General features: G+C 33.8%; 7 protein-coding genes across 7 annotated transcripts; 4 read left to right on the forward strand and 3 right to left on the reverse strand.

The window, feature by feature from the left end:
* The first annotated feature begins 5,082 nt into the window (after nt 1-5,082).
* LOC105764863 (putative pectinesterase 63) lies at nt 5,083-6,619 on the forward strand. The gene is made up of 4 exons (XM_012583647.2): nt 5,083-5,615; nt 5,701-5,910; nt 5,995-6,242; nt 6,318-6,619. Exons 1-4 carry the CDS (start codon nt 5,139-5,141, stop codon nt 6,484-6,486), a joined length of 1,104 nt encoding a protein of 367 aa, XP_012439101.1. The 5' UTR covers nt 5,083-5,138; the 3' UTR covers nt 6,487-6,619.
* Nucleotides 6,620-7,040: 421 nt separating this feature from the next.
* Nucleotides 7,041-9,646, forward strand: LOC105764864 (polyadenylate-binding protein 1). Its single transcript, XM_012583648.2, has 6 exons — nt 7,041-7,323; nt 7,425-7,527; nt 7,803-7,873; nt 8,354-8,545; nt 8,629-8,747; nt 9,105-9,646. The coding sequence occupies exons 1-6, from the start codon at nt 7,171-7,173 to the stop codon at nt 9,148-9,150; spliced, it is 684 nt and encodes a 227-aa protein (XP_012439102.1). The 5' UTR covers nt 7,041-7,170; the 3' UTR covers nt 9,151-9,646.
* A 378-nt stretch (nt 9,647-10,024) lies between these two features.
* On the forward strand, nt 10,025-13,314 carry LOC105764862 (glutamate dehydrogenase 2). Its single transcript, XM_012583646.2, has 9 exons — nt 10,025-10,453; nt 10,567-10,680; nt 11,028-11,249; nt 11,352-11,426; nt 11,530-11,646; nt 11,744-11,994; nt 12,283-12,358; nt 12,429-12,515; nt 12,854-13,314. The coding sequence occupies exons 1-9, from the start codon at nt 10,346-10,348 to the stop codon at nt 13,037-13,039; spliced, it is 1,236 nt and encodes a 411-aa protein (XP_012439100.1). The 5' UTR covers nt 10,025-10,345; the 3' UTR covers nt 13,040-13,314.
* Nucleotides 13,315-13,446: 132 nt separating this feature from the next.
* Nucleotides 13,447-15,250, reverse strand: LOC105764865 (cyclin-U4-1). The gene is made up of 2 exons (XM_012583649.2): nt 14,711-15,250; nt 13,447-13,951 (listed from the first exon to the last, which is right to left on the reverse strand). Exons 1-2 carry the CDS (start codon nt 15,070-15,072, stop codon nt 13,669-13,671), a joined length of 645 nt encoding a protein of 214 aa, XP_012439103.1. The 5' UTR covers nt 15,073-15,250; the 3' UTR covers nt 13,447-13,668.
* A 4,251-nt stretch (nt 15,251-19,501) lies between these two features.
* Nucleotides 19,502-21,315, reverse strand: LOC105764866 (peptide methionine sulfoxide reductase A1). The gene is made up of 2 exons (XM_012583650.2): nt 20,689-21,315; nt 19,502-20,015 (listed from the first exon to the last, which is right to left on the reverse strand). The coding sequence occupies exons 1-2, from the start codon at nt 21,205-21,207 to the stop codon at nt 19,764-19,766; spliced, it is 771 nt and encodes a 256-aa protein (XP_012439104.1). The 5' UTR covers nt 21,208-21,315; the 3' UTR covers nt 19,502-19,763.
* Nucleotides 21,316-22,090: 775 nt separating this feature from the next.
* Nucleotides 22,091-23,510, forward strand: LOC105762522 (GTP-binding protein YPTM2). Its single transcript, XM_012580285.2, has 8 exons — nt 22,091-22,104; nt 22,178-22,250; nt 22,336-22,383; nt 22,458-22,504; nt 22,820-22,892; nt 22,982-23,137; nt 23,232-23,335; nt 23,411-23,510. The coding sequence occupies exons 1-8, from the start codon at nt 22,091-22,093 to the stop codon at nt 23,508-23,510; spliced, it is 615 nt and encodes a 204-aa protein (XP_012435739.1).
* A 73-nt stretch (nt 23,511-23,583) lies between these two features.
* LOC105762521 (probable transcription factor At5g61620) lies at nt 23,584-25,061 on the reverse strand. The gene is made up of 4 exons (XM_012580284.2): nt 24,801-25,061; nt 24,382-24,611; nt 24,128-24,286; nt 23,584-24,054 (listed from the first exon to the last, which is right to left on the reverse strand). Exons 1-4 carry the CDS (start codon nt 24,964-24,966, stop codon nt 23,767-23,769), a joined length of 843 nt encoding a protein of 280 aa, XP_012435738.2. The 5' UTR covers nt 24,967-25,061; the 3' UTR covers nt 23,584-23,766.
* Nucleotides 25,062-26,650: the final 1,589 nt, after the last annotated feature.

Consider the following 26,650-nt stretch of genomic DNA (forward strand, 5'->3'; position numbering starts at 1 on the left):
ATAATTCATGAAATTAACATTTAATCATTCAATTTCAGCCATATGAACTTACCTGGGTCGATTTGCAGAATTTGTAAAAGTTCAGGGACAAATCAACTACTTTTTCTTTTCCTCGGCTTGCTTCTGGTTCTCGATCTAAAATACAAATTTATTCATTCATCAGCATATAATTCAATTCTAATTCATTTCACAATTTATGCCCTTAAATTTTCGAAATTACACTTTTACCCCAAACTTTACAATTTTTACAATTTGGTCCCTACTCAATTAACCCCTCAAATGATCTATTTTTTTATCAATTAACACCTTTTCCAACTATTTTAGACTACTAAATAGCCTTTAATATTCAAAACCACAACACCAAACCCTAATTCCCAACTCTTTCACAATTAGGTCCCTAAAATCAATTTCTATCAAAATTACTTAATAGAATCATCATATAACAAAATTAAAGCTTTAATTCCATGTTTATTCATCATAAAAATTCAGTACTCATCAATGGTAACTTTCAAAATCAGCCATAAAATCAATAATTAATGAAAGAATTAGTTGGACCTAATTGTAAAAGTATCAAAACCACAAAAATTAGAAGAAATAATCAAGAATTAAACTTACATGATTCAAATATATGAAGAAACAGCCTGGAGGGACTCTTCAATGGCGTTTTTTGGCTGATAATTATGAAGAATTACCTAGAAACTCTTTTAATTGAGATTTTTTTTATTTGTTAACTTTTACAAAATTTCCAATTTTACCCTTATTACATCACTTTTCCAGATTTTTCTTGCCCAACCGTCCAGCCCATATAATTCGGGCCTAATTTCCTTTTAAATCCCTCCTTTTTAATCACTTAAGCTATTTAATCACAATTTAACAAATTTTACACTATTTTCAATTTAGTCCTTTTTAGTTAATTAACTATCCGAACGTTAAAATTTTCTAGCGAAACTTTAATACCAACTCAATGACACTCTAAAAATATTTCTAAAAATACTTATGGCTCGGTTTAAAATATTCGAGGTCTCGATACCTCGTTTTTGATTTTAATTATTTAAATATTTATTCCTAGTACACTATTCACTATTTCAAAAATTTTCCTAACTTCACATTTACTTATTCTTACTAAATTAATAATATTTTTACTCATTTTTCAGATTTAGTGATCTCGAATCACCATTCCGACACCACTGAAAATTCAGGCCATTACAATATTTAAGTATATAAATGCCTTGGTTGAAATACTGGAATTTGGTTGGTTGTGTTTTGAAATTTGCAAGGGGTTTTATGTAAAAATAAGCAGAAATACTGTCGAAATATAAAAAAAATTGAATGAAGCCAATTAGCATAAATTTATATGAATTTATAATCATTTTATAATATATTTGTTATTTATTTAATAATTATTTGTAAATTGTTCGAGATATCCGGTAATGACTCGTAATCCTATTCCGACGACGGTTTGGGGTTAAGGAGTGTTATAGAAATTCACTCACAAAGATACGTTACTAAATTTGTAACATCAAGTCGAAAACTCAATTCCTCACAAAATCAATTTCTTCAGCCTTCCTAATCACTTCCAAACATCAATACTAAACCAAATACACATAAACTAAGCATTAATTTCACATTTAAATCAATTGCACAAAAATTCGAAAAATCGGTTCATGAAGATGGTGAAATTCAGATTTCTTCAAATTACCTCACAATTCATGTTTAAACTTGATAAATAAGACCAAAAACCTTTTAATAGATCCATTTTGAATTGGAACATTCATTTATTTGTGGATTTCCTCTCAAAATTCAAGATCCACCATTAAAACACCTTAAACTTTTGAAGAAGATGACATTGATAAAAAAAACCCTTTAATTGACTCTCAAATCATGTAAAAATGTTTCTAATCTTCATAAAAACAAGTTTAGGATTGAAGATTACCTTTGATTAGCTTTAAATCGTTGATTGAAAATCTTGAATTATGAAGCTTGAGAAATTTCAAAATATTTTTGACTACTTTTGAGAATAATTTTGGGTGAATTGAGAGAGTATTTTGAGAAGGAAAATTGTTGGATCTATTCTCTGATGATAGATCTTTAAAACCATGCAAAGAAAACGAAATTTATATCTCTCTAATCTGATGCAAATGGTGTGAAACGTAAGTTTGATGCATTGTGTTTAAAACTGAAACAACCCATTAGAATTTAAAAATTGGGGAATTTGCCTAATGGCCACTCCCACATTTCCCTTGTTTTACCATTTAATCATTTCCCTCCAAAATTTAAAATTTTAAGGTTTATTTTCCAAATAAATACTTTAAATTTTCTCTTGTTTTACTATTAAACCCAATTTAATTAATATTTAAATTTAACTCAAATAAACCCCCAATAAAATTTATTTTAAAATTCTTTTCAACCCAAACTAATTATTTTCACTAATAAATATTTAAAATCTTTAAAATTAATTTTCTAAAAATATTTTTATTTTTCTAGACACAATAATCGATTTTAGATGAAATTAACCTCCTAAATTAAATTAAAAAATTACTAGAAATCCAATAAATTCCTAGTTTCACACTCGAAACCCAAAAAATATACCCGAAACTACTAGACCCAATTTAGGGATATTACACTCCCTCTAAAATTCCTCTTGCCCCCAAATCCGTCATAGGTTTCAAACAGGGAGGTTAAGGATATTACTTTGATGGAGATGGAGAAAAAGAATAAGCTAATTATATCAGAAAGCCTTTTAGTTTTCCCTATGATTATGATCTCAAACTTATGTATCGGATTTATAAAGCATCCTCTTCTGGTATCATGAAACTTGAACTCGTGATCGCATAACCACTGTTAACAGGGCTCCTGAGTTATACTCTAACCCTTGACTGCATAACACCATCAACTAGGACCCCTAGTTATAACTCAACCTGTGACCTATAAACACCATGAACTCGGAGCCTGAGTTGCAATGCAATGGGGTTCTAAGGTAATGGTTCCATCCCGACACGGTAGATGAAATGTGTAGGTCTTCAAGCGCTATCGCATCATCGTAAACTCAAATATACCTTAAAACTATCACAATGTCTACCTTAGACACAAACACAAATAAATTTTTCTCCCTAAATTTTAAACACACAAAAAATAAGTTGAGGAGAGAGAAATAGAATTGGCTTATTTCTCTAAATATAAAAAATCAATCCAAAACCCTAATTGTTTTCTAAAACGACATACTTAAAATTTTATTAACTATAAAAATATATACTTAAGTATAGTCTTTCGATCTGTTGATATATACTTGCTCGTTATAACAAAATTAATTAACTATAAAAATTTAAAATTATTTATCATTTAATAAAATAAATAATAAAATATCTATAAAAATATTTTGATACATATTATTTTATTAAATAAAATTACAATTTCACGTGTTTTAGCAATTTCATAAAAATAAAATAATTTAAACTTTTATTATACATCATTTTTAATGTAATGCCCTTAATAGTCATTTCAATTCTCATTTTAATGTTATAATTGCGTTTGAATCTAAACAAACATCTTATGGTTGATTTTAATCTCACTATCATCGCTGATTTTAACCTTATCAAAAGTAATACTATCGCTCATCAAAAGTTTGTTGTAAACTTTTATCTTTGAAGTGACTGGGAATATAAAAGGAACACTATCTTTTTTTTCTTTTCTTTTGTTTTTGACAGAAACACTACCTATATAAACATAAGAGTTGGGGTCTCTCTTATAAATGTTCATTATGAACAAAACAAGCACATAGTTTTAATAGTGCTAAAAGTGAACAACCTCTAATAAAATTATAAATGACTATTAAATTATGGCACAAATACGATGTGGGTGAAAATTTTATGTAACAAATTTATAAAAAGAATGATAAAAAATTAAATGTGGCTTTGGTTGAAATAATGGAGTTGATATAGTAATGATGTTTTGAGTTCAAATTACATTATATGTGTATTTTATAAATTTTATATAAATATATTAAAAGAAAAACACCCTTAAAACAATATTTTCACCATAAAATAATGAATCTTTGATATTTTCACAAGTTAGTTGGAACCAAACAGATAAGTGACATCAACCCATTCAATCACTTACATAATAGTATAGATTATACGTGGTGCATTTTCATTTTTATACTAAGAGTTATACGTGGTTCAGTTTTCTAACATCAATAATTTCATCAAATTCTCGCAATACAAGAATTAATTGATGATCAAAAGATATCATTTTGAGTTTACGATATTTGTTTCTAAAATTATCAATACTAGATTTTATCACTCACAATGTGGGTGAATGAAAATATTTTGTATTAATAAAGTTATTTCAACAAATGATTAATGTTGGAGTGATAAGAAATTTCTATATGAATTAGTTGATCTTGTATTTAATTATTAAATAATGTTTTTAGTTGTTTTATTTGAAATATTATATATAAATATTAAAAATAAAATACCCTTATAATAATATTAATTATCCTTTAATATAAGAATATTTTGATATTTTAATATAAGAATATTTTAATATTAACTTAATCAATCATTTTATATATAATATAAATAACACATAATTAAGATACCGAGACTAAGACACCTAAACTCATGGGTGGATCAAAAAATTTTCCCACATCCCATGAATTGAAAGAAAAAATCATTTGAAACTTGAATTCCAAATTCCATCTAGCGATAAACTTTTTCTTTATTTATATAGACCTAATAAATAATTTCTTAATGAGGCACACGTGAGTTTCCATTCTTAAATAAAATTCAAATGAATGAGAAGATATTATCTCAAGAGTCAAGACTTTTAAGACCGAAACAATAATGGGTGTTGTGTATAAGCAACAATATTCAATATATATAACTCATTAATGGCGCCACTAACCGAAAGAGTTGGTTTGAATTTCGTAGCAAGCTTCAAGCAGGAACTACTTAAACATATGAGTGGCACGAAACCATAAATGAGTGGCAGTGCGAGGAATCCTCCAAAGCTTACGTTCCCAGACATTTTCGTCACCAATTTATCTTATAAATTGGAGTCACTCAAAAAGCAAACACACCATAAAATAAAAATAAAAAATAAAACATATTACCCAAAAAAAAAGAGGGGGAAGAAAAAGAATGGAAAACAGTGAAGTTTATGCAGTAATCTGCATAAGTATTCTCTTGATTGCTCCGGTAATTGTATCCCAACAAATACCGGCAGATAAACGGCAAGTAAATGCTTGGTTTGAAGGCATTATCAAGCCTGTGAAAGAAAGGGGTAACAGCTTAGACCCAGAGTTGATTCAGGCTGAGAGTAATCCTAAAGTCATAAAGGTGAGGCAAGGTGGTGGTGGAGAATTCAATAGCGTAAAGAAAGCCATCGAGAGTGTTGCATTAGGGAATACCAAGCGTGTGATTATATCCATCGGACCTGGGGTTTACAAAGAGAAAATCAAAATTGAACGAGGGAAGCCATTCATTACATTGTTGGGAAATCCAAAAAACATGCCCAATTTGACATTCGGCGGCACCGCCAAGGAGTATGGAACCGTTAACAGCGCCACTCTAATTGCTGAGTCTAATTACTTTGTGGCAGCTAATCTCAATATAGTGGTATGTTAATGTAGACATAATTGGTTGAACTGAATGCATTGCATGGGTAAGTTTGAATCTTAATGAATTGGGATCGCTTTTATAGAACTCAGCTCCGAAGCCAGAAAGAGGGAAAACGGTAGGAGGACAAGCGGTTGCCTTGAGAGTGTCCGGCGATAGGTCAGCTATCTATAACTGCAATATCTACGGTTTCCAGGACACGTTGTGTGATGACAAGGGTAACCATTTCTTCAAGGACTGTTATGTTTCGGGCACAGTTGATTTCATTTTCGGAGGTGGGAAATCTTTGTATCTGGTACTATTCTTCTTGACCAAAATAAATTTAACAACACCACATGTTATATTAAATGTATATATTGATTGGAAAAGTTGGATATAGAACACGGACATATTCGTGGAGAAGCGAGAAGGTGGAGGATTTACAGTGATAACAGCACAAGCGAGAGAAAGTTCATCGGAAGACACGGGTTATTCGTTCGTGCATGGCAGCGTTACCGGAACAGCAAGCAATTCATTTTTGGGGAGGGCTTGGAGGAGCAATCCAAGAGTGGTTTATGCATATACTGATATGAGCAACGTCGTAAATCCTGCTGGATGGACTCATAACAATTTTCCTGAACGAGCCAAGTAAGATAAATTACTTTTTCTATATATATTAATCCTTATAAGAAACAAAATCTTATTAAGGTGAGAATGATGTAGAACTGTTTATTATGGAGAATACAAGTGCAAGGGGCGAGGTGCAAATCCCAGTAAGCGAGAGCCATTCGTGAAGCAGCTATCAGGTGCGGAAGTCCTACCATTCCTGGCTCTTAACTTCATTGAAGCTACCAAATGGCTGCTTCCTCCTCCTAAATATGAATTTAATTAGCCATTCAGGCCCACCCTCGGGTGGAAAATAACTAGGCATCTATTTTTTTATTATTATCTTCCTATGCCATTGGCTTGTAACATGTCACATACCTCAAGTAAATAAGAAATTAGATCACTTTTTTTAAAATTTTATTTTCGCACCATTTCTTATGTTATTTATGTTGATTAAATATTACTTACTTTTCTCAATCATTTTAACATACTACAGATGATAATAATCCACTGCTTTGCTCTCATTTATTTTTCAATAAAAAATTAATAAACTAATGAAAATTTGAGTCAGCTAAATTCAATTGGGTTTAGTTTGGTTAATTCAATTTATTTGACTATACTAATTTAATTTTACTTAATAATTCTTTTATTATATTTATAATTATTTGATACTGACAATCATTCAAACATATATTTATATTTATAATTTAATTATACTTATTTAACTGTGAAAAAATTGTATGATACGTTAAATTAACCTCTCTCTTTTTTTTAATTTCTTTTAACACCGTTAGATGGTCCATCTCCGCATTAAAGAAATATATCTCGAAGACACACGTGACGGGCCTAACTATCATTCCCCGCACAAGTGCCAGGTTTTAATCTTTGTCTATCCGTTCCCTAACCTTTCCCCCAAATCCATAACGAAGAATAAAACCCTAATTCCAAAATTCCCCCAAATTTTACTAGAATGGATCAATACGAAGAGCAAGAGCACGAGGTGTACGGAGGGGAGATACCTGACGAGGAAGGAGAGATGGATGCGGAGTTCGATATGACTGCTGGAGCTGAGGATTACCAAGGCAACGACCAAGGCCTTCAACAAGATCCTAGTTCCTCCAAAGTTGCCCTCTTTTTCATTTTAGCTTTTTTTTCCTTTTTCTTATCTTTAGCTGAGCTATTTTTCTGATGAAAAAAATGTTTTTATTTTGAAAAAAAAATTAGGACTTGGAAGACATGAAAAAGAGGCTTAGGGAAATCGAGGAAGAGGCGGGAGCTTTACGTGAAATGCAGGCTAAAGTCGAGAAGGAGATGGGCGCTGTCCAAGGTTCTTCTCTTTTTCTCTTAACTTTTTATTTTAATTTTTTTTTTTAGTTTGTATTTGATCTGAGCTTTTGGCTGTATTTTTTAACAAGTTTGACTTTGATTGGAATTTACTTGTCTTGTTTGAGAAGGAGAATCTCTTCTTAATCATGAAATTGAAATTGAACTTCTTTATAATTGATTTGATTTCTTTTTGAATTATGAACCGTTTTGTGTATGAATTGTTTATGTCTAGCAAACTGATTTGATTTTACTTATTTTTCCTGGATGTCTATGAAGATTCCTCAAGTGCTTCTGCAAGTCAAGCTGAAAAGGAGGAAGTGGATTCCCGCTCGATTTATGTTGGTAATGTGAGGTTTATCAACCCTTTCCTATGCCTTATATATGTTTATTTAGTTAAATTGTCTCATTTACCTTACTTGTGGTCCAATTATTATCTTAATGTTAAAAATTTACTTGTAAGTTAGCTGAAAGTATGATTGTGCTTTTGTTTGGCCAGTAAGGGCATAGGAAAGCTTTTCAATTTTGGTTTTATGTTTGTGCATATCATGTTGTTTGAAATGTGTTTTTATGTGCATGTAATTGCATGGAAAATCATGTCTTAGTTTTGTATTGATGTAAACTTAAATGTGATTAAAACAAATTGATTGAAATATTAATGTAGTTTATGTTTAATGCCGTTTTTTTTCTTCAAGTAACTTCTGAAGTGTTTTGATGTACAACAAATTATCTCAATGAAAGTATAACTAGATGATTCCTCTATGCTTGTGAACAAATGATCTGGATGTGGGCTAACATTCTTTTTTCTTTATATATCTTTTTAAAAACAGGTAGACTATGCATGTACACCTGAGGAAGTACAACAGCATTTTCAATCCTGTGGAACAGTGAACAGAGTTACAATTTTGACCGATAAGTTTGGTCAACCTAAAGGATTTGCTTACGTTGAATTTGTTGAAGTTGATGCTGTCCAAAATGCTCTACTGTTAAATGAATCAGAATTGCATGGTCGCCAGTTGAAGGTTTATATCTTGATATATGTGTGAATTTTTAGTTCATGAATATAAGCTACATGGCAATAAAAGTGTGTTTGGTTTATCCATAGGTCTCGGCTAAGCGAACAAATATTCCTGGAATGAAACAATATCGAGGAAGGCCTTCCAATCCTTACTTCCGCTCCCGAAGGCCTTTCATGCCTGCTTTTTATCCTCCCTATGGCTATGGGTAAGCATGAAATTTTGTTTGCTTTGTATGGTTGTTGGATAGGAAGAAAAGGATAACTTGATATGTTTCAGGTTCCCTGGAAGTTAGTTGAGTGGGTTTTGGTTTTACCATAACATCTATTTGGTTATTCGGAATTTGACGCATGGAAGTGGAAAAGATCTCACAAATGGTCACAAATCATACCGAGATGATCTCTGTTATCTAGCATTTGCTATGCCTGTAATGTTTACACTTTTTGGCAGTCATCCATGGCTCCCAAGTCAGTCCTGATAAAACAATTTAGGGGAATTTAATATGATAGTTTCTTCCAAGTAACCTTGTTATCGAAAATATTAACTCAGTTGACCTCGGTTTCAGGAGGGTTCCAAGGTTCAGGCGGCCCATGAGATACCGGCCGTATTAAGATGGATCACACATCAGACTCAGAAGCAGCAATTTTGGGAAGACCATTGCTAATTTTATAATGGTCACATTGTTGTTCTATAATATGGAAGGAGAAGGATGAGGTACAGTTTGCTTGCCAAAGGGTGGGCACAATTTTTCTCAAATTGTGAGCTTGCAGAGTGTGATGGATCCATTAATCCGAGCTTGACTATGTGCTTTGCTTCAACAGTGATAAGTGCCAAGTTTTCTGAAATATATCTAAGGATTCCTTGTTGTAGAAAATACGATTTAATTTTCTCAGTTTCCTGTTGCTTTAGTTTTCTAAAGATTAGGATTTATATGGGATCAACTTTTATTTTTGGGGTTTAAACTTTAAAGTGATGACCAAACTGTTTAGGCAGACAGCTTCAGTTGGAAAAAAAAAACATCAATGGCAACGTGTCTGGTCACAATGTGATATGTGTTTGTACTTTGGCTTCCACTTCCCATTAATGGTAAACTAGTCTTTTGGTTAATGTTCAGCTCAAGCTGATTTTCTTTCTTACTTGGTAATCCAGTACGAATTTGAAAATTAATACAATAAGCAATAAAACGAGCAGAGCAAGACCGGGTGGCATGCACTAGCTGTTTGATCAAAACTTTAGCTAAAGTAACCTAAGCTTTAAATTGCCAAAATAGTAACTAAATATTTGATTCTATTCTACTACTGATCAAAATGTGAATCGGTCGACTCCTTTACTGTAACCCACCATGGATGGCTCTGAAGTTTTAAGAACAATCCATTATATGGGCCCACTTGTATCCAATATATATGAAAAACAAAGAAAAAGTGGGTTTCGTATAGTAAAGCTTTTAATGCAAAATATCCCAAATTAAAGTTAGTTAAATATAGGAACCAATACTCGTTCTTAAAATTCTTTGATTTTCCTCCGCTCAATTCACGCCTCCTAACAGTCGCTTGTTCCCATTCTCTTTTTTCTTTCTTCATTTTACTCTCTCTTAAAGGAACTTCCCGAAGTATATGATATGCCCCTTCTCTTCCTTTAAAGAAACGTTCTTTTTTAGCACCCAAGAAAAAAAAAAGTCTCTTCTTTCATTGATCAACTTGTTTCTCTTACAGTTCCTTGTTTTATGCTTCATACTGTTGTTTCTCTTCATCTTTCGATCAGTCCCACTTCTGGGTATTTCTCGTTTTGAGGTTTTAATTGGTAGCCATGAATGCTCTTGCTGGAACTAGCCGCAATTTCCGCCTGGCCTCTCGCCTACTTGGCTTGGACTCTAAGCTTGAAAAGTCTCTTCTGATCCCATTTAGAGAGATCAAGGTATTGCAGGGAAAAAAAAATCTCATCTTTCCTGGTTGTTTGATGGAAAGTATTTCTTTAGTCCTTTGGTCTTGGAATGTTGTATGTTTTGAATGGGGTTTCTCGATTATCAGGTGGAGTGCACAATTCCCAAGGACGATGGAACCTTGGTGTCCTACGTTGGATTCAGAATACAGCATGATAATGCTCGTGGTCCCATGAAAGGAGGAATCAGATATCATCCTGAGGTTAACATTTTCTTTTTCATCTCTTCTGTTGGTATTTTTGTCTTTTATTGGTTTTTGTTTTTTGATTCTGTTGTTTCATTAGAGCCTTCCTAATATCTGTGGAATTAGAGTAATATAATATTATTTTCCTGTTACAACTTTTTTGATAGATCGCCAAAAAGTAACCTTTAAAACTCCAATATATACTTTGATTTGAATGCCATAATTATAATAATCTAAAAGCTAGCTCTTGGCCTCTTAGGAATTATAGGAAAGCATGTTTCAATGTGCATATATGTGATGTTCTTACATCATGGAAGTACAAACTATGAGCTTTGACATCCTATGTTTGTTTATTTTGTTTGAAGGTTGACCCTGATGAAGTAAATGCACTTGCTCAACTAATGACCTGGAAGACTGCTGTAGCAGACATTCCATATGGTGGTGCAAAAGGTGGAATAGGATGCTCTCCTAGGGACTTAAGTAAGAGTGAATTGGAACGTCTAACTCGCGTCTTCACTCAAAAGATCCATGATCTCATTGGTATACATACAGATGTTCCTGCCCCAGACATGGGAACTAATGCACAGGTTATACAGTCCTCAATGAGATATGTTTCTTTTCCCATTAACTTTGTTTCAATTTCATTTACTTTCTTAAATTATTTGTATATTGAGAATAATTATGTGTAGACAATGGCATGGATTTTGGATGAGTATTCTAAGTTTCATGGACACTCCCCGGCTGTTGTTACAGGAAAGCCGATAGTAAGTTATGAAGACTTGAGTTTCAAAGCTTGTAATCTGTCCAGAAAGATATCATTAATCATAGTATAACAAAATGTAAATATTGTTATATTGGGAATTTTAGGATCTAGGCGGATCGCTAGGCAGGGAAGCTGCAACAGGTCGAGGTGTTGTATATGCAACTGAAGCTTTACTTGCTGAATATTGGAAGGCAGTTAAGGGTTTGACCTTCATTATCCAGGTAAAAGTCAACATGAATTCGTAGATGGTTAAAATGCCATTTCCTTTGAGATGTTCCCGAACTTCTGGTAATGCTTATATTATTAATTTTGTTGTAGGGTTTCGGTAATGTTGGGTCTTGGGTAGCAAGGCTCATACATGAGAGGGGTGGTAAGGTTATTGCGGTGAGTGACGTCACTGGTGCTGTTAAGAATCAAAATGGAATTGATATACCTCAGCTGCTAAAGCATAAAGAAACTACTGGAAGTTTGACAGGCTTCAGTGGCGGAGATTCCCTGGATCCAAGTGAACTGCTGGTACACGAATGCGATGTTCTTGTCCCATGTGCTTTAGGTGGAGTGCTGAACAGGTTAGGATTCTTTGCCAAACATCTTGTTCCGCACATTTATTTCATCTAAACTGTTGTAGCGCAAAGTTTACTTTATCCTGTGTAGAAATTTATTGGATTGGTAATGACTCAATGGGGTTAGAGGCTGAAACACTATGATACACTTGTTCTATATAGGTTAATATAGTCGAAGTAGAACAAATTCTTAGCTCTTTTGCAATCTTTTCGGGAACAAACTCTCTTTTACCGTATCTTGGTTGGGTTCATCTTATATTCCCATCAATTGACACATCATGTTCACCTTTAAAGGGAAAACGCTGCACATGTGAAGGCAAAGTTCATAATAGAGGCTGCAAACCATCCCACTGACCCGGAAGCAGATGAGGTATATTTGCTCCATCTTTTCTGCTTCTAATGTCAAAGCAAAATTCTGATCTGAGCCTCCATTGTTGCAGATTCTATCAAAGAAAGGAGTAATAATACTGCCAGACATATATGCAAATGCAGGAGGGGTGACTGTCAGCTACTTTGAGTGGGTTCAGGTTAGATTTTATTTTGAAAACATCGAGAGGAAAAAGAAAAAGTTTAAACCATGGAACCTTTCAAATAAAATAAAGCCTGATGCTATTAAAGAATCACAACAACCTAGTATGATGCTTCGATCAAACTCTCTCATGGTGCAACGAAAGTCAAAGATATCGCAGCATTGTTTGTTATGTCTGCACTTTTTTTCTTCATCTGAATAAGATAGGAAACTCCCAAGGACAGTTGTAAGGGAAAGACTTGATCATCCTATTCCGGCTGGGGAGAACAATTCAGTGGAGTTGATAAAAGTAGATAGTATAGCATGTTTTTAATTATTTTACATTCAATTTGGCAGAACATTCAAGGTTTCATGTGGGATGAAGACAAAGTGAACAAGGAGCTGAAGAGGTACATGACTCAAGCTTTCCACAACATCAAAACCATGTGCCAGACACACCATTGCAATCTCCGGATGGGTGCCTTTACACTCGGTGTTAACCGTGTTGCTCGTGCAACTCTCCTCCGAGGCTGGGAAGCATAACAAATGGCTCTCTTTCCCTCTTATGATTTCTAATCTCCATCGGAAAAGCTTAAAGCATTTGAGCTTTTGAAGCTCTTAGCTAGTAATTGTTCTCCCATTTTATCCTTCACGAAATTTTATCAAACTTCATTTCTATTTATGGGGGGTATTGTTAACTTTCAAATTGTACCAGCTTTGTGTTGGAACAATGCATTTTGAATACCATAATAAACACAAAAACTGTGTAATCAACATTTAAATATTTTCCTTAAAGCCAACAATATAGAAGTTATTCAGTTGGTCTTTGAATGGTCGGCACCAGGGAGTCTAACTCAGTGACCCACTTTAAAACAACCATGGCAAGATCATGTTAGCCAGACTGTAAAGTGTAAACACCATACTCTCATCTGCCATTGCACTAAATTAACTGGAAAAAGAAGGAAGTGGATAACCATGATTAACCAAGAAAACTGATGTTTTTGACATGTTCTTACAGCACATTGACAGAAAGGCAAAGAAACCCAAATGAGATATTTGACTTTCATGTCTTGAATCAATGTGGTTGAGGCAACATCTCTGGAGCTTTTTTTTTTCTTTTTTTTTATACACTACTAAAATATGGCCATCTAATCCACCATAAGAACAATGGCTTAAACTGCAAGTTGGTGGTGATGAGAGGATTCATCTTCATTGAAACAGCAATGGCTCTTCAAGGGCCTCCCAATGTTGAAAGAAGGCTGAGGCAGCAACTGTTGTAAAGGGGATTGAATTTGCATACACATTTCTCTTTGGAGAAAAGTGCAGTAAGTGTGGAAAGTTGTAGGTGCCACATTTAATTGGAACCCCAAACCAAATAAAAAATCCACTTCAAGAAGGTTCATCTCTACCGTGCTAATTCCTCCCACTTTGGCATAGTAGGCATTGTTGTAATACCTGAAAAACAAATAAAAGATTAAGCTTGATGGTGAGATATGAAAATAGAAGCTTTTTTTTTTTTCCTTTTTCTGGTTAAAGCATTTATCCAGAACAGTTAATCCATTGGTAAAACTTTAATTGCTTATGAGTAAAGTTAGAAAGTGAAAAGAAAAAATGACAGTTAAACAACTGCTGTGATTGCTTGTAAAATCAGGAGGGTGCATGTTAAGCCAATAATTGAACACGGAACTCAGTATATTTTGGCTTGTTTACAACAAATTGCATGGTCATGATTGAGCTGTCATTAGCTCTAATGACTAATAATAATGACAGCTCTTGTCATTCTTACAAATTTGTTGCAATTTTATGAGAATTTACTGGCGTGCCTTGATTGACAGAGACAACACCAGCACATATACGGTAGGGTTGTCTGGTCAGAAATGATTTTTTTTTCACATGGCTGTAAGAAAAAATAAATTTCCATTTTTGGCTGTACTTGTTTGGAAAACAGTATTTCCAGGCTTGCTTGATTTGTGTTATGAGGAGATAGATACTTTGTAAACTTTGCAGGAAAGAACATATCAACACAAATCAAACATTGAAATTGAGATGAATTTTGAAGTTGCAAACTGAAAGATCATGACATATAGAAACAGAACATGTTTAGTCTTTAATAAAGAATCTAAGAGAAACCCAATCATGAAATAAACATAAAAAAATACCATGAAGATCTAAGAAAGTAATTTTCGGGAACCATAAATTAAAAGAAAAACTTACATGTCATCCATGAATTTGGCAGAAACCAAAACACTGGTTATAAGCAACCTATGCACATTGTAAGAATTGATAGGCAAAGACGGTTGCATCTGCACGAAGCGATCGAGATAAACATAGGCAACCACGAAACATGATGGGCTGCAATTTGCATACTTAAAGATCCTCTCGAGATAGCTTTTGATGGAAATAGTAGGCCTAGTAAGACCATGAAAAACTGAGATCTTCTGCGACTGAAATAACCGGCAATGATCATTCGACTCTGCCACTCTTTGCAGCAAAGAAGACAAGAAAGTTATGATCTTGGGAACAGTTTCTTGGTCGTCCTTGTCGTTGATGATGGTGTTGGTCTCTGCTTCTGCCATTGTTTTTTCTTGTTGTTTGTTGGGTTGGGTTGGGTTGGGTTGGGTTGGGTGTTTGAGTATTTGTTCTTTGTGCTGTTAGCTTAGCTTAGCTGTGTCTTATAAGATATAGCGTTTGTTTAGGTTGTTGTTGTTGTTGTTGTTTTTTTTTTTTTGGCTTGGTCAAGGGACGAATTCACATAATTTCAAAGGGGCTTAGTTTAGCTGTTTTTGGCCCTCCAAGGCTTAAATAGGAGCACATGTTATTAGGCAAACTTAGGGTCCATAATTATTTGGAACTAATTTACATCTCTATCTTTTGCTTTCCTTATAATACCCTCCTAACTTTATGTTTTGAGATTGAGGTCATCATTTCAATTGTTTCATACTCCAATTTTGTTAAATTTGGATGTCTTTAAAAAAAAAAGGTTGAGTTAGATTAGAGATAAAACTCAACCAACTTTGTTTTCTCTAGCTATCATTCAAATGGGGATTTTTGCATTTAAACAGGATGGAAATGGTAAATATTTCTGTAAGTAGAGGTTGGGCAAATCCATAATTAGAGGTTTCCTTTTCTTATGAATGAATTTAACTTCACAATCCTAGTGAGTTGTGAAAATATAAATAGAACTTGACTTGTAAAACAAGAAAACATGTGATATGGAAATCATTGAGAAAAAATAAATTTAATTTTGATTGGTTAAATTATTTTTATGTGTATTCAAACATTTGAAGTAATATGTATTCATATTTTAGCAGAGTGAGTTATAAGAAAAAGCAAATCTCACATTTACCAAATGATTGTGAACTGCCTTCAGCTCTGATGTTGCCATCTAAAGAAAAAGGAAAGTGGGATTTGGTAGGGTATGCATTGACCAACTTCTATATGTTTTCACAAATCAGTTTTGAATTTACCCTAAAAACTTGATTACAAAAAGATGGTGTAATTATTTGAAGAAGTTTCTTGCTTCTCGTGTGCTTATTCATTGTGAATTAAAATCAATGTACTTTCATTTTTACTTGTACACTGTTAATCAGCAAATCAAACATTATTGTATTAAATTAATTAAACACGCAAAGTCTACTGTAACAAGTCAAACTAGGAGAAGTGGAGGCAATTCATCATTCATAACTTCCGGTTACCAAAGGCAAGTGTGGTCCAGCAAGCACCTTACCTATCGTGATTTATAAGAAATTATTCATTTTCATTGTGAACCAACCAGTATGCTTAGGACACGACAGCAATTGGAGCTTTCTTCTTCATTCAGGGTTTCATGCTTTACACGTTGGTTGTGTTATGGTGTTTCAAATCTTTCTCCTCAACCATCCTTCTCTCTAAAATTAATAACTCTAGGTTTTTGGTGCAAGCCTCTTTGCCACCGCCATCACAGTGATTAGTCTTGGTATCACTCGTCATTTGGCTTCTTTCTTTGCATTTTCCTTCTCTTTTGGTAAAATAAGTTCAGACCTTCCTCCCTTCATCAGTAACGAGACAACTAGAAATGTTGTTCCAATAGTATTAGTTAGTTAGTAATGTATAATGTTAGTTAAGTTAGCTGACAAACAGTTTATAGATATTCAAAAACTACATTGTATTTTTCTTGTTTCTCTCTCAATTTTCTCATCAATCATTCATCATTACCATCAGAGTCACCCAAGACTCCGATATGTTTTCTTATTGTTGATCGGTTTTTTTATTAGTTTTCGTTATTAACAATACTTTAATTGCAAAGGAAGTATACTTAAGTAGTCGTTGAGTGTTTCTTTGATTCTTGATCATCAATCAAAGTCTTGGAAGAATTATAGGTCAATGCGTTGACACTATTGATTAAAAATAAACTGGGTTTGTTGATGGTACATATCATAAAGTTATTTACGGATCAACTTTAGGTGTGTAGGAACACCGGTACATGGCGCAACGGGAAAAATTAAATTCGGTAATCACATCTACAGATCCATGTGCGAGGAATAAATCGGGGTATGAGGGTATGAACAATTACCTTTAATCATATGCAAAACCAAATATTACTGTTGTGAAACTGATTACAAAATTGTATGCCGATTCCAAGCCGCCATGAAAAGTCTCGGCCTCTACATAATTCACCCAGTATGACAACGAGTGGCAAGAACTCTCTTAAACTTTTCACTATATAACGGATATTAGACCTCGCTCTTTTTATTTCAGATATATTAGATTTTCTTAAAAATCTTATATTTCCTAATTCGGGAATAGTTGATATTTTAATATGAATCAAAATTTATTATAATAATTAATCGAATATAATAATTATAATTATCATAATTATAATCATGTTTGACTGAAAAATTACAATTATAATAATTATAATAATATTCGATCATAAATTATAATTACAATAATTATAAAAATGATTTTGGTAAATTATGTTTAGTTAAATTTTATACGAATCAAATTTATATATATTAATTTAACCATGTTCTCATTATGTGTTATAGTTTGTTCGATATTTAACTGCTCAGTTAAATTAATTCTATAATCAATTTAATTCATGTGACAGCTAAAGATAACATCAATTATGTTTGGATTTCGTTTATTTCAACCATAGAGTGTGACCCTGTAGGTTCTTGTAACGTTAGTAGTAATGCTAGAACGAATCTAATATTACAAACAATAAGTGGCATCTAGCAATGCATCATTGCTACCTAAATTATAATAAGTCACGATTCGACATAACCTCTCTATGATTAACCCTTTATGTATTAAATCCTTTTGTCCTTTATATCTATAATGGACACAAGTCATGAAATAGTCACACTTGCATAGTCCATCTAATGTTTCTTGATATCCTGAGCAGACTATGATAAACAAATAAATATGGTATCTCATATTAACTTATTTGAGCATAACCATGCATTTCTAGTCTCACTCAATCAAGTGGCCTAAGATATTGCTCCCATTATGTAAGAGGGATAAATCCTATATTGATCAACCATATCCCACTACATAGATTGTGGTATATCCAACATCAGCCTTTATAGAACAACCAGTTACGGTGGACGTTTAACTGTATCAAAATAAACAACTCATGATGTTGGGATAATGATGATCTCAAGCCCGAGGATCGTATACATAGTAATCACTACAAGTAATGTTGTGACTATTACATAATAATCCAAGAAACATACTCATAGCGGGTCAGTCCAATCAAGTGGCACCGTTGTTTAGCTTACTTTTTGATACAGTATAGTATCAATACAACTATAGGGTATAAACACAACTTAACAAACTAAGTGTGGGTTTGAAAGGGCGGTGTGGTGCAATGCATTTAGCTTACTTTTTATCTCACGCTACAGTATCACTATAGTATCTAATTGCATCGCCACCGCTGTTTTTATACTAACCGCAAATAAAAGCTCCGCCCATTCAAACCCACCCCAAATTGCCTTTTCCTATTAGCAATGCTTGATCAGAAATTCCTTTTTCATCTGATTCATATTTATGTTTGGGGAGCATATAGAATATTCTACTTATAGTGGTCATAGGTACTTTTTAACCATTTTTGATGACTGCTCAAGAATAACACGGGTTTATTTGCTAAGACTTAAAACTGATGCAACGGTATGTTTAAAACAATTCATTATAATGGTTCAAAATCAGTTTTTTTTTGTTACTATCAAGATCATTAGAAGTGATAATGTTCATGAATTTTTCCATAATGAAGGTAATTCTTACTTTGAATCTCTTGGTATAATTCATCAAAGCAGTTGTGTTTATACCCCATAGCAAAATGGGGTAGCAGAAAGAAAACATTTGTTGGATGTTGCAAGAGCCATAAAATTTCATTCTAATATGCCTATTAAGTTTTTGGGTGGGTGCATTCTTACAACTTGCTATATTATCAATAGACTGCCTACTGTTGCAGTAAGTTGAAAATTTCCTTATGAATTATTTTATAAAAAACCTCCATCTTTATCACTTGAAAGATTTTGGTTGTTTGCTATGCTACTAAACCTATTTATAGTGATATTTTCTTAGAAAGCAATTCCTTCTTTATATGTACATGGGTGAAATTTGCAGAAACTGAAAAATTGCGCAGTATTTTTCTAGCTTCTCTTTCGATTCTCTCGTCAATCATTCATCATTTTAATAGAGGCTTTTCTCCGATTGCTTTTGCAACAGTGTTAGGCTTGGACCATTTGTTTTCCATCAGCATCCCCCGGTTCTTTTAGGTAGCACCACTTCCTCCATGGCCTCTTTGGGTTCGCAACACAACGGAGATCGAAACCGTAGCACCATACCTAATCTAGTGGCTAAAGGTGCAGTAAAGGCTGCAATTTCTCCCCTCCCGTTTGATGAAAGCGAGATGTTTAACACCCCCCCCCCCCCAAAAAAAAACAAAAAAATTTAACACCCGGTAACATAGAGCCACACTATCAATACAACGAGCTGCAATAATATATTATGGAGTCTTCATCACAAAGGTGTGTTTCAAAATTAATGCATAATCCACACATTTGAAAGTTTAAACATGAATTCCTATCACTTAACATATACAACAAACATAGATTCTGGTAAAGAATTACAAATCCATATTTTCAGTAACTACATAAATAAGCAAGCATTCATTCCATCAACAGAAGGGTTTTTCAAAAGTATTATTATATGCCACTGACAGGCAAGAGCATATAGCTATAAACAATCACAAACCTGGAAATGCATATGCAACAGTGGCAACTTAGCCGTAGCATCGGATTGGATCGTTGCAACCTTTCTCTGCAGATTGTTTGAAACCAAATCGACCTCCTTTCGCAAGGTACTGCTGGTGATATTTCTCTGCTCTATAAAACTTCTTGGCGGGTAGAAGCTCTGTAACAATCTTTCGGTTCAACAGTTTCTGTTGTTTTTCCATGGACTCCCGCGCTGCATTCTCCTGCTCTGGTGTGTAATAGTATATACCGGATCTGTATTGTGTCCCAACATCATTCCCCTGTCAATGGAATCGAACTTGTTAGCACAGAAGGCCTATGGTGCGCACTGCAGACAGTTATACCAACATGAATAAAAGATTACCCTGCATAAGATCCATTACTCTGAGAAAAATAACATGATTTTATGACGATAAACTATAACATCTGCTATTTCATAGTCATTTGTAAGTCAGAGATAATGAACATAACTCACTTAGAAAGCAGAATCTAAAATTCCCAACTTTCAATTACATAAATGGCTTGATTTTATGGAAAAAGAAAGAACTTTTTGCAGGGTGAGATATCCAGTTACCTAACATTCAAACTTCATCTAAACAAAGGTCCTAACTGTTGACATTTCCAAATGTTCACAAGTTTTATATGCAATTTTTGGAAAAGATGCGACAAGAACATCAGCTTTAAGCTTTATGTAACGAAAGGAAAACACATCTACTATCATCTATGAATGAATTCAATCAAATTAACCAATAACACCCTCAAAATATACCAATTAACAATAGATGACAGAACGCCCCCCCCCCCAAACATAAAAGTATCAATATAATAAGATAATTCAAAATTGCAACAGTCAAGCTCAATATGGGGAAATTGACAAAACTCACAAGCTGAAAGTATATAGAAGTTCAATCTCTAAAAACCCAAAATTTCTCACATCATTAAAAAGAAACCCACCTGGCGATTGAGGGTGGTAGGATCATGGCGAGCCCAAAAGACATCAAGCAAAGTGTCAAAGCTGCACTCTTTAGGGTCATACTGAACCCTCACAACTTCATTATGGTTCGTAGTCCCAGAACAGACGTCTTCGTAACTCGGATTATCCCTGAACCCTTGGGTATACCCGACCTCCGTCTTGGTGACACCCGGAACTCTCTGGAACGCCAATTCAACGCCCCAAAAACACCCCGCACCAAACTGAGCAAACTGCTGAGCAGGAGCAGGGACGTCATCGTCCGGACCTTGAGCGACAGCGGAGTTTTGCATTGATGGGGTTGGCTTGTTGTTGGCTCCGAAACCGAAGCTTTTGAGGATGTTCATGGGGGACCGGTGCAGTGAAAGGGATCGTTTGGTTTGAGGGAAAGGGAGAGAAAAAGGAGAGAAAAAAAGGGTGAGTTTGGGGGAGGGAGAAAATAATAAAGGTTTGGAGATGGTGGAAGTAGAGGTGGTGGCAACAAGCGCAAGGCTTCGAAGCATTGTTTGTAGGTGTTAAGAAATTGGGTCAGGAACCTTTGGGTATTGGACCTTGGCGAAACAATGGTGATGATATTTTCACAATTTTTGTTCGGATTTTTTCCTATTTTTTATTTTCTGGAAAACAAAATATTTTATTGAGATTTTTATTATCATATTGTGGATTATTATGTGGTTTTTGTTACCCCTGTTTTGTCAAGATACTGTTTTAGTTGTTGGTCTTTTCAGTAACAAAATTCATTATTGATGGGTATTTATATAATGTTGTAGGTAGATGCTCATATATGTTAATATATATTCTACTTTAGAGTTAACACGTATTTTTAGTTGTGAATTTACTTATATAATGATGCGAATTTAACTCGTACATGGTGGTACGACCCACATCATGCAATCCCTTGGATGCGAACCATGTGAGTCGTCGAGTCAAGATTCAAACGAATAATCAGATAGCGAGTTGATAATAGTGAACATCATAACAATTATTCTTTCAAAAAATGGGTGTAAATGATTATTTTATAACTTATAAATAATTTCACATCTAATGGGAAATTTCCCAGCTCACAAGATTTGCTTTTCTCCCCGAGGCATAGAGGGAGCTTAGCACAAGCTTTAAAAAGAATCATATTACCAAATTTATAGACATTAGTACGTTTATTTATTTTTAAAAATTAAAATTAAAATAATTTTTTATAAACGGTGAAAAAAAATAAACAATGATTAGGGATCAAAGTTTGACTTGGGAAAATATTCAGTGAGGATACGATTGATTGGCATGCTAATAAAGATGCAAACTTTTCGGTAATGTGGTTAAAACTATATTACGCTGCTCTTCACTTCCTTCTGTGTCCCCATCCCTCGGACTGGCCCGACCCAAACAACAGGCATGAATCCTGAATAGTAAGCTCCCCTCATCACTTATTTGTTTTCATTTTTATGAATTTTTGAAAATTTTAATAATTTATGTGTACAGTGACTACTTGTTTAAACTTTTGCTTATCGGAGACTCTGGAGTTGGTAAATCATGTCTTCTCCTAAGATTTGCTGTAAGAATCCAGTGTTACAATTCAAGGTCACAAAATAAATGAGTCTTTTTCAATGCGACGTCTTAATTTCATAACTCAAATGCAGGATGATTCGTATCTGGACAGTTACATAAGCACAATTGGCGTCGACTTTGTGAGCATCTCTCATCTATCTCTACTCCAAGTGTTCTTAATTTTAATTTTTACGGAACTCAAATATATATACAGAAAATACGCACTGTGGAGCACGATGGGAAGATTATAAAACTTCAAATTGTAACAATCTTTTCCCTTATTTGTTTGATTAAACTTGCTCGTAGATAGCATATAGTTGTTTATATGTTACTTTTAAAGTTTTGTCTGTAACCCGAATTAAATTGTAAAATTTGGGGAGTTAAATGCACTTTTACTATTGTATTAATATATAAATTTACAATTTTTGAAGGATAAAACTATAATCTTACCATTTTTGGGGCAAAAGTCTCTATAAAATATTGGTTGCAACAAATGTGCAATTACGGCTTTGTTCTTTAAATTATAGCTACTGAAGCACAAATATGTGTGCTTCGTTTTCCCCCATGAAACATGCAATGGGATACTGCAGGGCAAGAACGGTTCCGGACAATCACTAGCAGCTATTATCGTGGGGCGCATGGCATTATAGTAACTTCTCTCTCCACATCTCTAGGTTCCAGATCATTTATGAAGAGGTTTTGGGTACGTTTGTAACAGTAATCTTTCATATATGGCAGATAGTTTATGATGTAACTGACCAAGAGAGTTTCAACAATGTTAATCAATGGTTGAATGAAATCAGTCGTTATGGTAGTGAGAATGTGAACAAGCTTCTCGTTGGAAACAAGTCTGACCTTACTGCTAAAAAGGTCGTTTCACCCGAAGCAGCCCAGGTGAAAACAAATAGGGGTTCCATCTGCTGCTTATTTTCATCAAACTATAGAAAAACTAAAACAACCATCGCATTAATGATTTTCTGTTTCATAGGCGTTTGCAGATGAACTTGGCATTCCGTTTATGGAGACTAGCGCGAAAAATGCTACTAATGTCCAGCAGGCTTTTTTGGCAATGGCAGCTGATATTAAGAACAGGTACTATCTTTAACAATCAACCGAGCTGCTTTCATTAACATTTTAACTACTTTCATCTCATGCCATCATGTGCAGGATGGCAAGCCAGCCAGCGTCCAGTACGGGAAGGCCGTCGATGGTGCAGATAAAAGGAAAACCAGTTAACCAGAAGAGTGGCGGATGCTGCTCCTCTTAGTTGAATTCTGCTCTCAACAGATGAAAAATATGCTACCATGTAGAATTATAGTACTTCATTCGCCTTTTTTCTTTTTCTTTTTTACTCTCTAGTTTGCTATTCAGCAATGTTAATTTTATCATTTTTTGGCCATATTTCCTCACTTTTGATGGATAGCCATAAAAGCACTTTTTTCAAATCATATATATTCCTCTGTGCGTCTGAAAAACTGTTCAAAACTGGACACTGGACACTGGACACTGAAACTTAGTTCTAATTAATGAAAATTGTGTGTATTTCGAATCACTCTAATGAATGGTAGAGTTGTGCTCTTTGATGATTGAGGGGGAGCAACCTTGAGCTCTAAAAGATCATCTGTTGATGAAGAAGCACCAGGGTCTGCTGTAAACATGTTGTCCTGAACCGACCAGGGAGAAGGGTGATCAGACGGTGCACAGACATCTACATTTGCAACGGCTTTACTGAAGTAATCATGGCAATATCCGGCATAATTCATTGCATTCAGGAATGGCAGAGACTGCATCATATTCGGAGTTACTTCTGCCTGTTAAAAACATTAATTCATGAAGTTATCTATGTAGGGTAATCTGAGAGGGAAATTGCAGATAGGTACTTACCATGTGTTGAATCGTTTGATTATAAGTTGGGGAACTAGGCAATGCAATCATCGACATAAGTGGACGATCATCGGAGCAAAGATGTGGGAGTCGGTTCACAATCTGAGATGAATCTCTAGTACTGGGTTCTTTTGAGGGGGAACCCCAAGGACATTCATTCTGTGAAATTTAAACCATGTAACTCTAGTCATCAACATGAACAAATTAAACTGTACATACAAACATGTTGTAAGAATGGGATTAAGAGGTAATACCGATTCGGATTTGGATTCTTGAAAAGACATGTCAAATAAGCTTGGTCTGCGTTTCTTCCTATTATTCCCTGCAGCTTGCAGCCTGAGAAAATACTTTTGTGCATGGCTTGCAACTTGAACTGGGGTCCTACTTGTTACATAATTCTTTGAAATTCCTCTCCAATCACCTTTTCCCAGTTTTCTCAACCCTTCCAAGAACATTCTATGCTCCTCTTCCGTCCATGGCTTCGCTGTTCCAGAAAAACAAAACATTCCCAGTGTTTTACAGTACAGTTTACAAGTTATATACCAGAAAAAAAAGGAATAAATTGAAATTTTTGTCATAATCAAATACATGTTTATTTATGTTCCAAATATATGAAAGAAGATAGAAAAAGCAAGTGATGATTCCCATTCCAAATACAGAACTCATTGAGTACCTCTTTTGATGTCATGGGCTGCTGCATTGTGGTTCTCAGAATGAGTGTGTCCTTCAGAAAAATACCCATCATCCACACCACCACCATTGTTATGGTTTTCAGCATGGAAGGGCAGATTTCCCATACTAAAACTTCTCTGCATCAAACATTCTTGAGTTTGAGCCATGGCAGCTATATTCACCCCAAAAAGCTTTACATAACCCCCCTTCCCATTACTACAAGTTCTGGAATTATGGCCATTATGTCCGCAATGAGAACACTTTCTCCCTGTTCCCTTGGCCATCATCACTGAATTTCTGGTTGATTCAAAAAGTGAAAAAGGAAAGCAAGGATTTATAGGCGATTTTCTTGTCAAAGTGTGGAGCATGGAAAGATTTGATACGCAGATGTTATGTAATTTCATTTGAGAACATTATATATAAAGATTTTGATTAATTAAAGCTGGGAAACCTTGGTCTGCAAGTATTACGATCTATATTAAATTATCCAAGATTGTTTTCTCTTATCAACTAATAAATATAACCTAAATATATTTAAACATTTATCCAATTTAGCTGTTTATTATTATTTAAGAGCAGATAATCCTCTAATTGAAAAGGTTTCACAGATAATTCAACTTTCATATTCCATTTTTTTAATATTTTATCCAAATTTAAGAGAGTGTTGCAAGTTGAATAACAATGTTTGATACCAATGTGTTGAGATAATTATATTTTCAGACTACATTTATCCAACATAAGATAAAATTTCGATATTTTATGCTGGGATTGGAAACTTGAATTTGTGAAATTTTAAAGTATTTTAATATATTAAGTTTCTTTTAACAACAATTGTATCACCGTATAACCAAATTATGAAGTGCGATGGTCCTTTTCTTTTCTTTCTAATCATCTATATTATAATTTAACACATTTCAAACAAATTAATATTTTTATCTTGTATAAAACCATTAAAAGTTACAAATTATGAGGTTAACTCAATTTTTCCACTACACCCGATGTGTCATTTGATTCCTTTTTTTTTTTCAATAGTATCACATTAAACTTTTCACATCTACATTATTACTTTCAAATCATGGTGGGACCAACAGAATAGGAAGAATACAAAAGGCATGGAATATTATATAGGAATGTCATACTTAATATCCAGCATATCTTCCATCTTTATTGACAACTCCATAGTAACATTTTCAATTTTCGATGCCCAAGCATCATCATCTCATCAGTTTTTTTATCGTTGAAATCCACCTTTTCAGAAATCTATACTTGATCTTGTTAACCTGAATTTTCCTCAATATCCTCCTGTTTTGTATCCAATAAAAGCTGCCAAACAGGTGTAACCCTTCTTAATGACAAATAATTCAACAAATGTATAAACTATAATAACACTACAATTTTAACTATTTCAACCTTTCTTAATAACAAACAATCTAACAAAATTAAAATTAATGAAAATTATACACGATATCAGCTCACAACAACATAATTTTGGCTATAAAAACTCATGGTTGCTATCATAATACTATTTTATGACATAGTTTTGATTGTGAGAGGATCATGAATGAGGCTATCTTGAAATATGGTTGATTTTTTAACCATTTTTCTCCTCTTCTCCCTCAACAAAACCCTATCACTTAAGGGGATCAACTAACTGGCTGTGATTGAAGCCAACTTCTTCAATTCAAACATTAGAGTTGAGTTATTGTGAGTGGTGGAATTTTAGAATATCATAAATGAATAATTAAATAATGTATTGTGTAGATACAATTTAATAAATACATTAAAATTCCACACTCGTGAACATAAAGAAGAAATTTGAAAACAAGTTTAGAGTACATATATTAATTAAGA

This window comes from Gossypium raimondii, chromosome 12 (genome assembly GCF_025698545.1).
Source record: "Gossypium raimondii isolate GPD5lz chromosome 12, ASM2569854v1, whole genome shotgun sequence".
NCBI lineage: Eukaryota > Viridiplantae > Streptophyta > Magnoliopsida > Malvales > Malvaceae > Gossypium > Gossypium raimondii.

Excerpts from the sequence above, each read along its gene's own strand:
- LOC105764863 (XM_012583647.2), top strand. The coding sequence starts at position 5,139 with ATGGAAAACAGTGAAGTTTATGCAGTAATCTGCATAAGTATTCTCTTG. Across the intron at positions 5,911-5,994 it reads GTGGGAAATCTTTGTATCTG|AACACGGACATATTCGTGGA; the intron begins GTACTATTCTTC and ends AGTTGGATATAG. Across the intron at positions 6,243-6,317 it reads AATTTTCCTGAACGAGCCAA|AACTGTTTATTATGGAGAAT; the intron begins GTAAGATAAATT and ends AGAATGATGTAG.
- LOC105764864 (XM_012583648.2), top strand. The coding sequence starts at position 7,171 with ATGGATCAATACGAAGAGCAAGAGCACGAGGTGTACGGAGGGGAGATA. Across the intron at positions 7,324-7,424 it reads AAGATCCTAGTTCCTCCAAA|GACTTGGAAGACATGAAAAA; the intron begins GTTGCCCTCTTT and ends AAAAAAAATTAG. Across the intron at positions 7,874-8,353 it reads GCTCGATTTATGTTGGTAAT|GTAGACTATGCATGTACACC; the intron begins GTGAGGTTTATC and ends TTTTAAAAACAG.
- LOC105764862 (XM_012583646.2), top strand. The coding sequence starts at position 10,346 with ATGAATGCTCTTGCTGGAACTAGCCGCAATTTCCGCCTGGCCTCTCGC. Across the intron at positions 10,681-11,027 it reads GAATCAGATATCATCCTGAG|GTTGACCCTGATGAAGTAAA; the intron begins GTTAACATTTTC and ends TTTTGTTTGAAG. Across the intron at positions 11,427-11,529 it reads TTGTTACAGGAAAGCCGATA|GATCTAGGCGGATCGCTAGG; the intron begins GTAAGTTATGAA and ends TGGGAATTTTAG.
- LOC105764865 (XM_012583649.2), bottom strand. The coding sequence starts at position 15,072 with ATGGCAGAAGCAGAGACCAACACCATCATCAACGACAAGGACGACCAA. Across the intron at positions 13,952-14,710 it reads GCCAAATTCATGGATGACAT|GTATTACAACAATGCCTACT; the intron begins GTAAGTTTTTCT and ends TTTGTTTTTCAG.
- LOC105764866 (XM_012583650.2), bottom strand. The coding sequence starts at position 21,207 with ATGCTTCGAAGCCTTGCGCTTGTTGCCACCACCTCTACTTCCACCATC. Across the intron at positions 20,016-20,688 it reads CTACCACCCTCAATCGCCAG|GGGAATGATGTTGGGACACA; the intron begins GTGGGTTTCTTT and ends TTCCATTGACAG.
- LOC105762522 (XM_012580285.2), top strand. Across the intron at positions 22,251-22,335 it reads GTCTTCTCCTAAGATTTGCT|GATGATTCGTATCTGGACAG; the intron begins GTAAGAATCCAG and ends ACTCAAATGCAG. Across the intron at positions 22,505-22,819 it reads AAGATTATAAAACTTCAAAT|ATGGGATACTGCAGGGCAAG; the intron begins TGTAACAATCTT and ends ATGAAACATGCA.
- LOC105762521 (XM_012580284.2), bottom strand. The coding sequence starts at position 24,966 with ATGGCTCAAACTCAAGAATGTTTGATGCAGAGAAGTTTTAGTATGGGA. Across the intron at positions 24,612-24,800 it reads AGCCCATGACATCAAAAGAG|CGAAGCCATGGACGGAAGAG; the intron begins GTACTCAATGAG and ends TTTCTGGAACAG. Across the intron at positions 24,055-24,127 it reads ATCAAACGATTCAACACATG|GCAGAAGTAACTCCGAATAT; the intron begins GTAAGTACCTAT and ends TGTTTTTAACAG.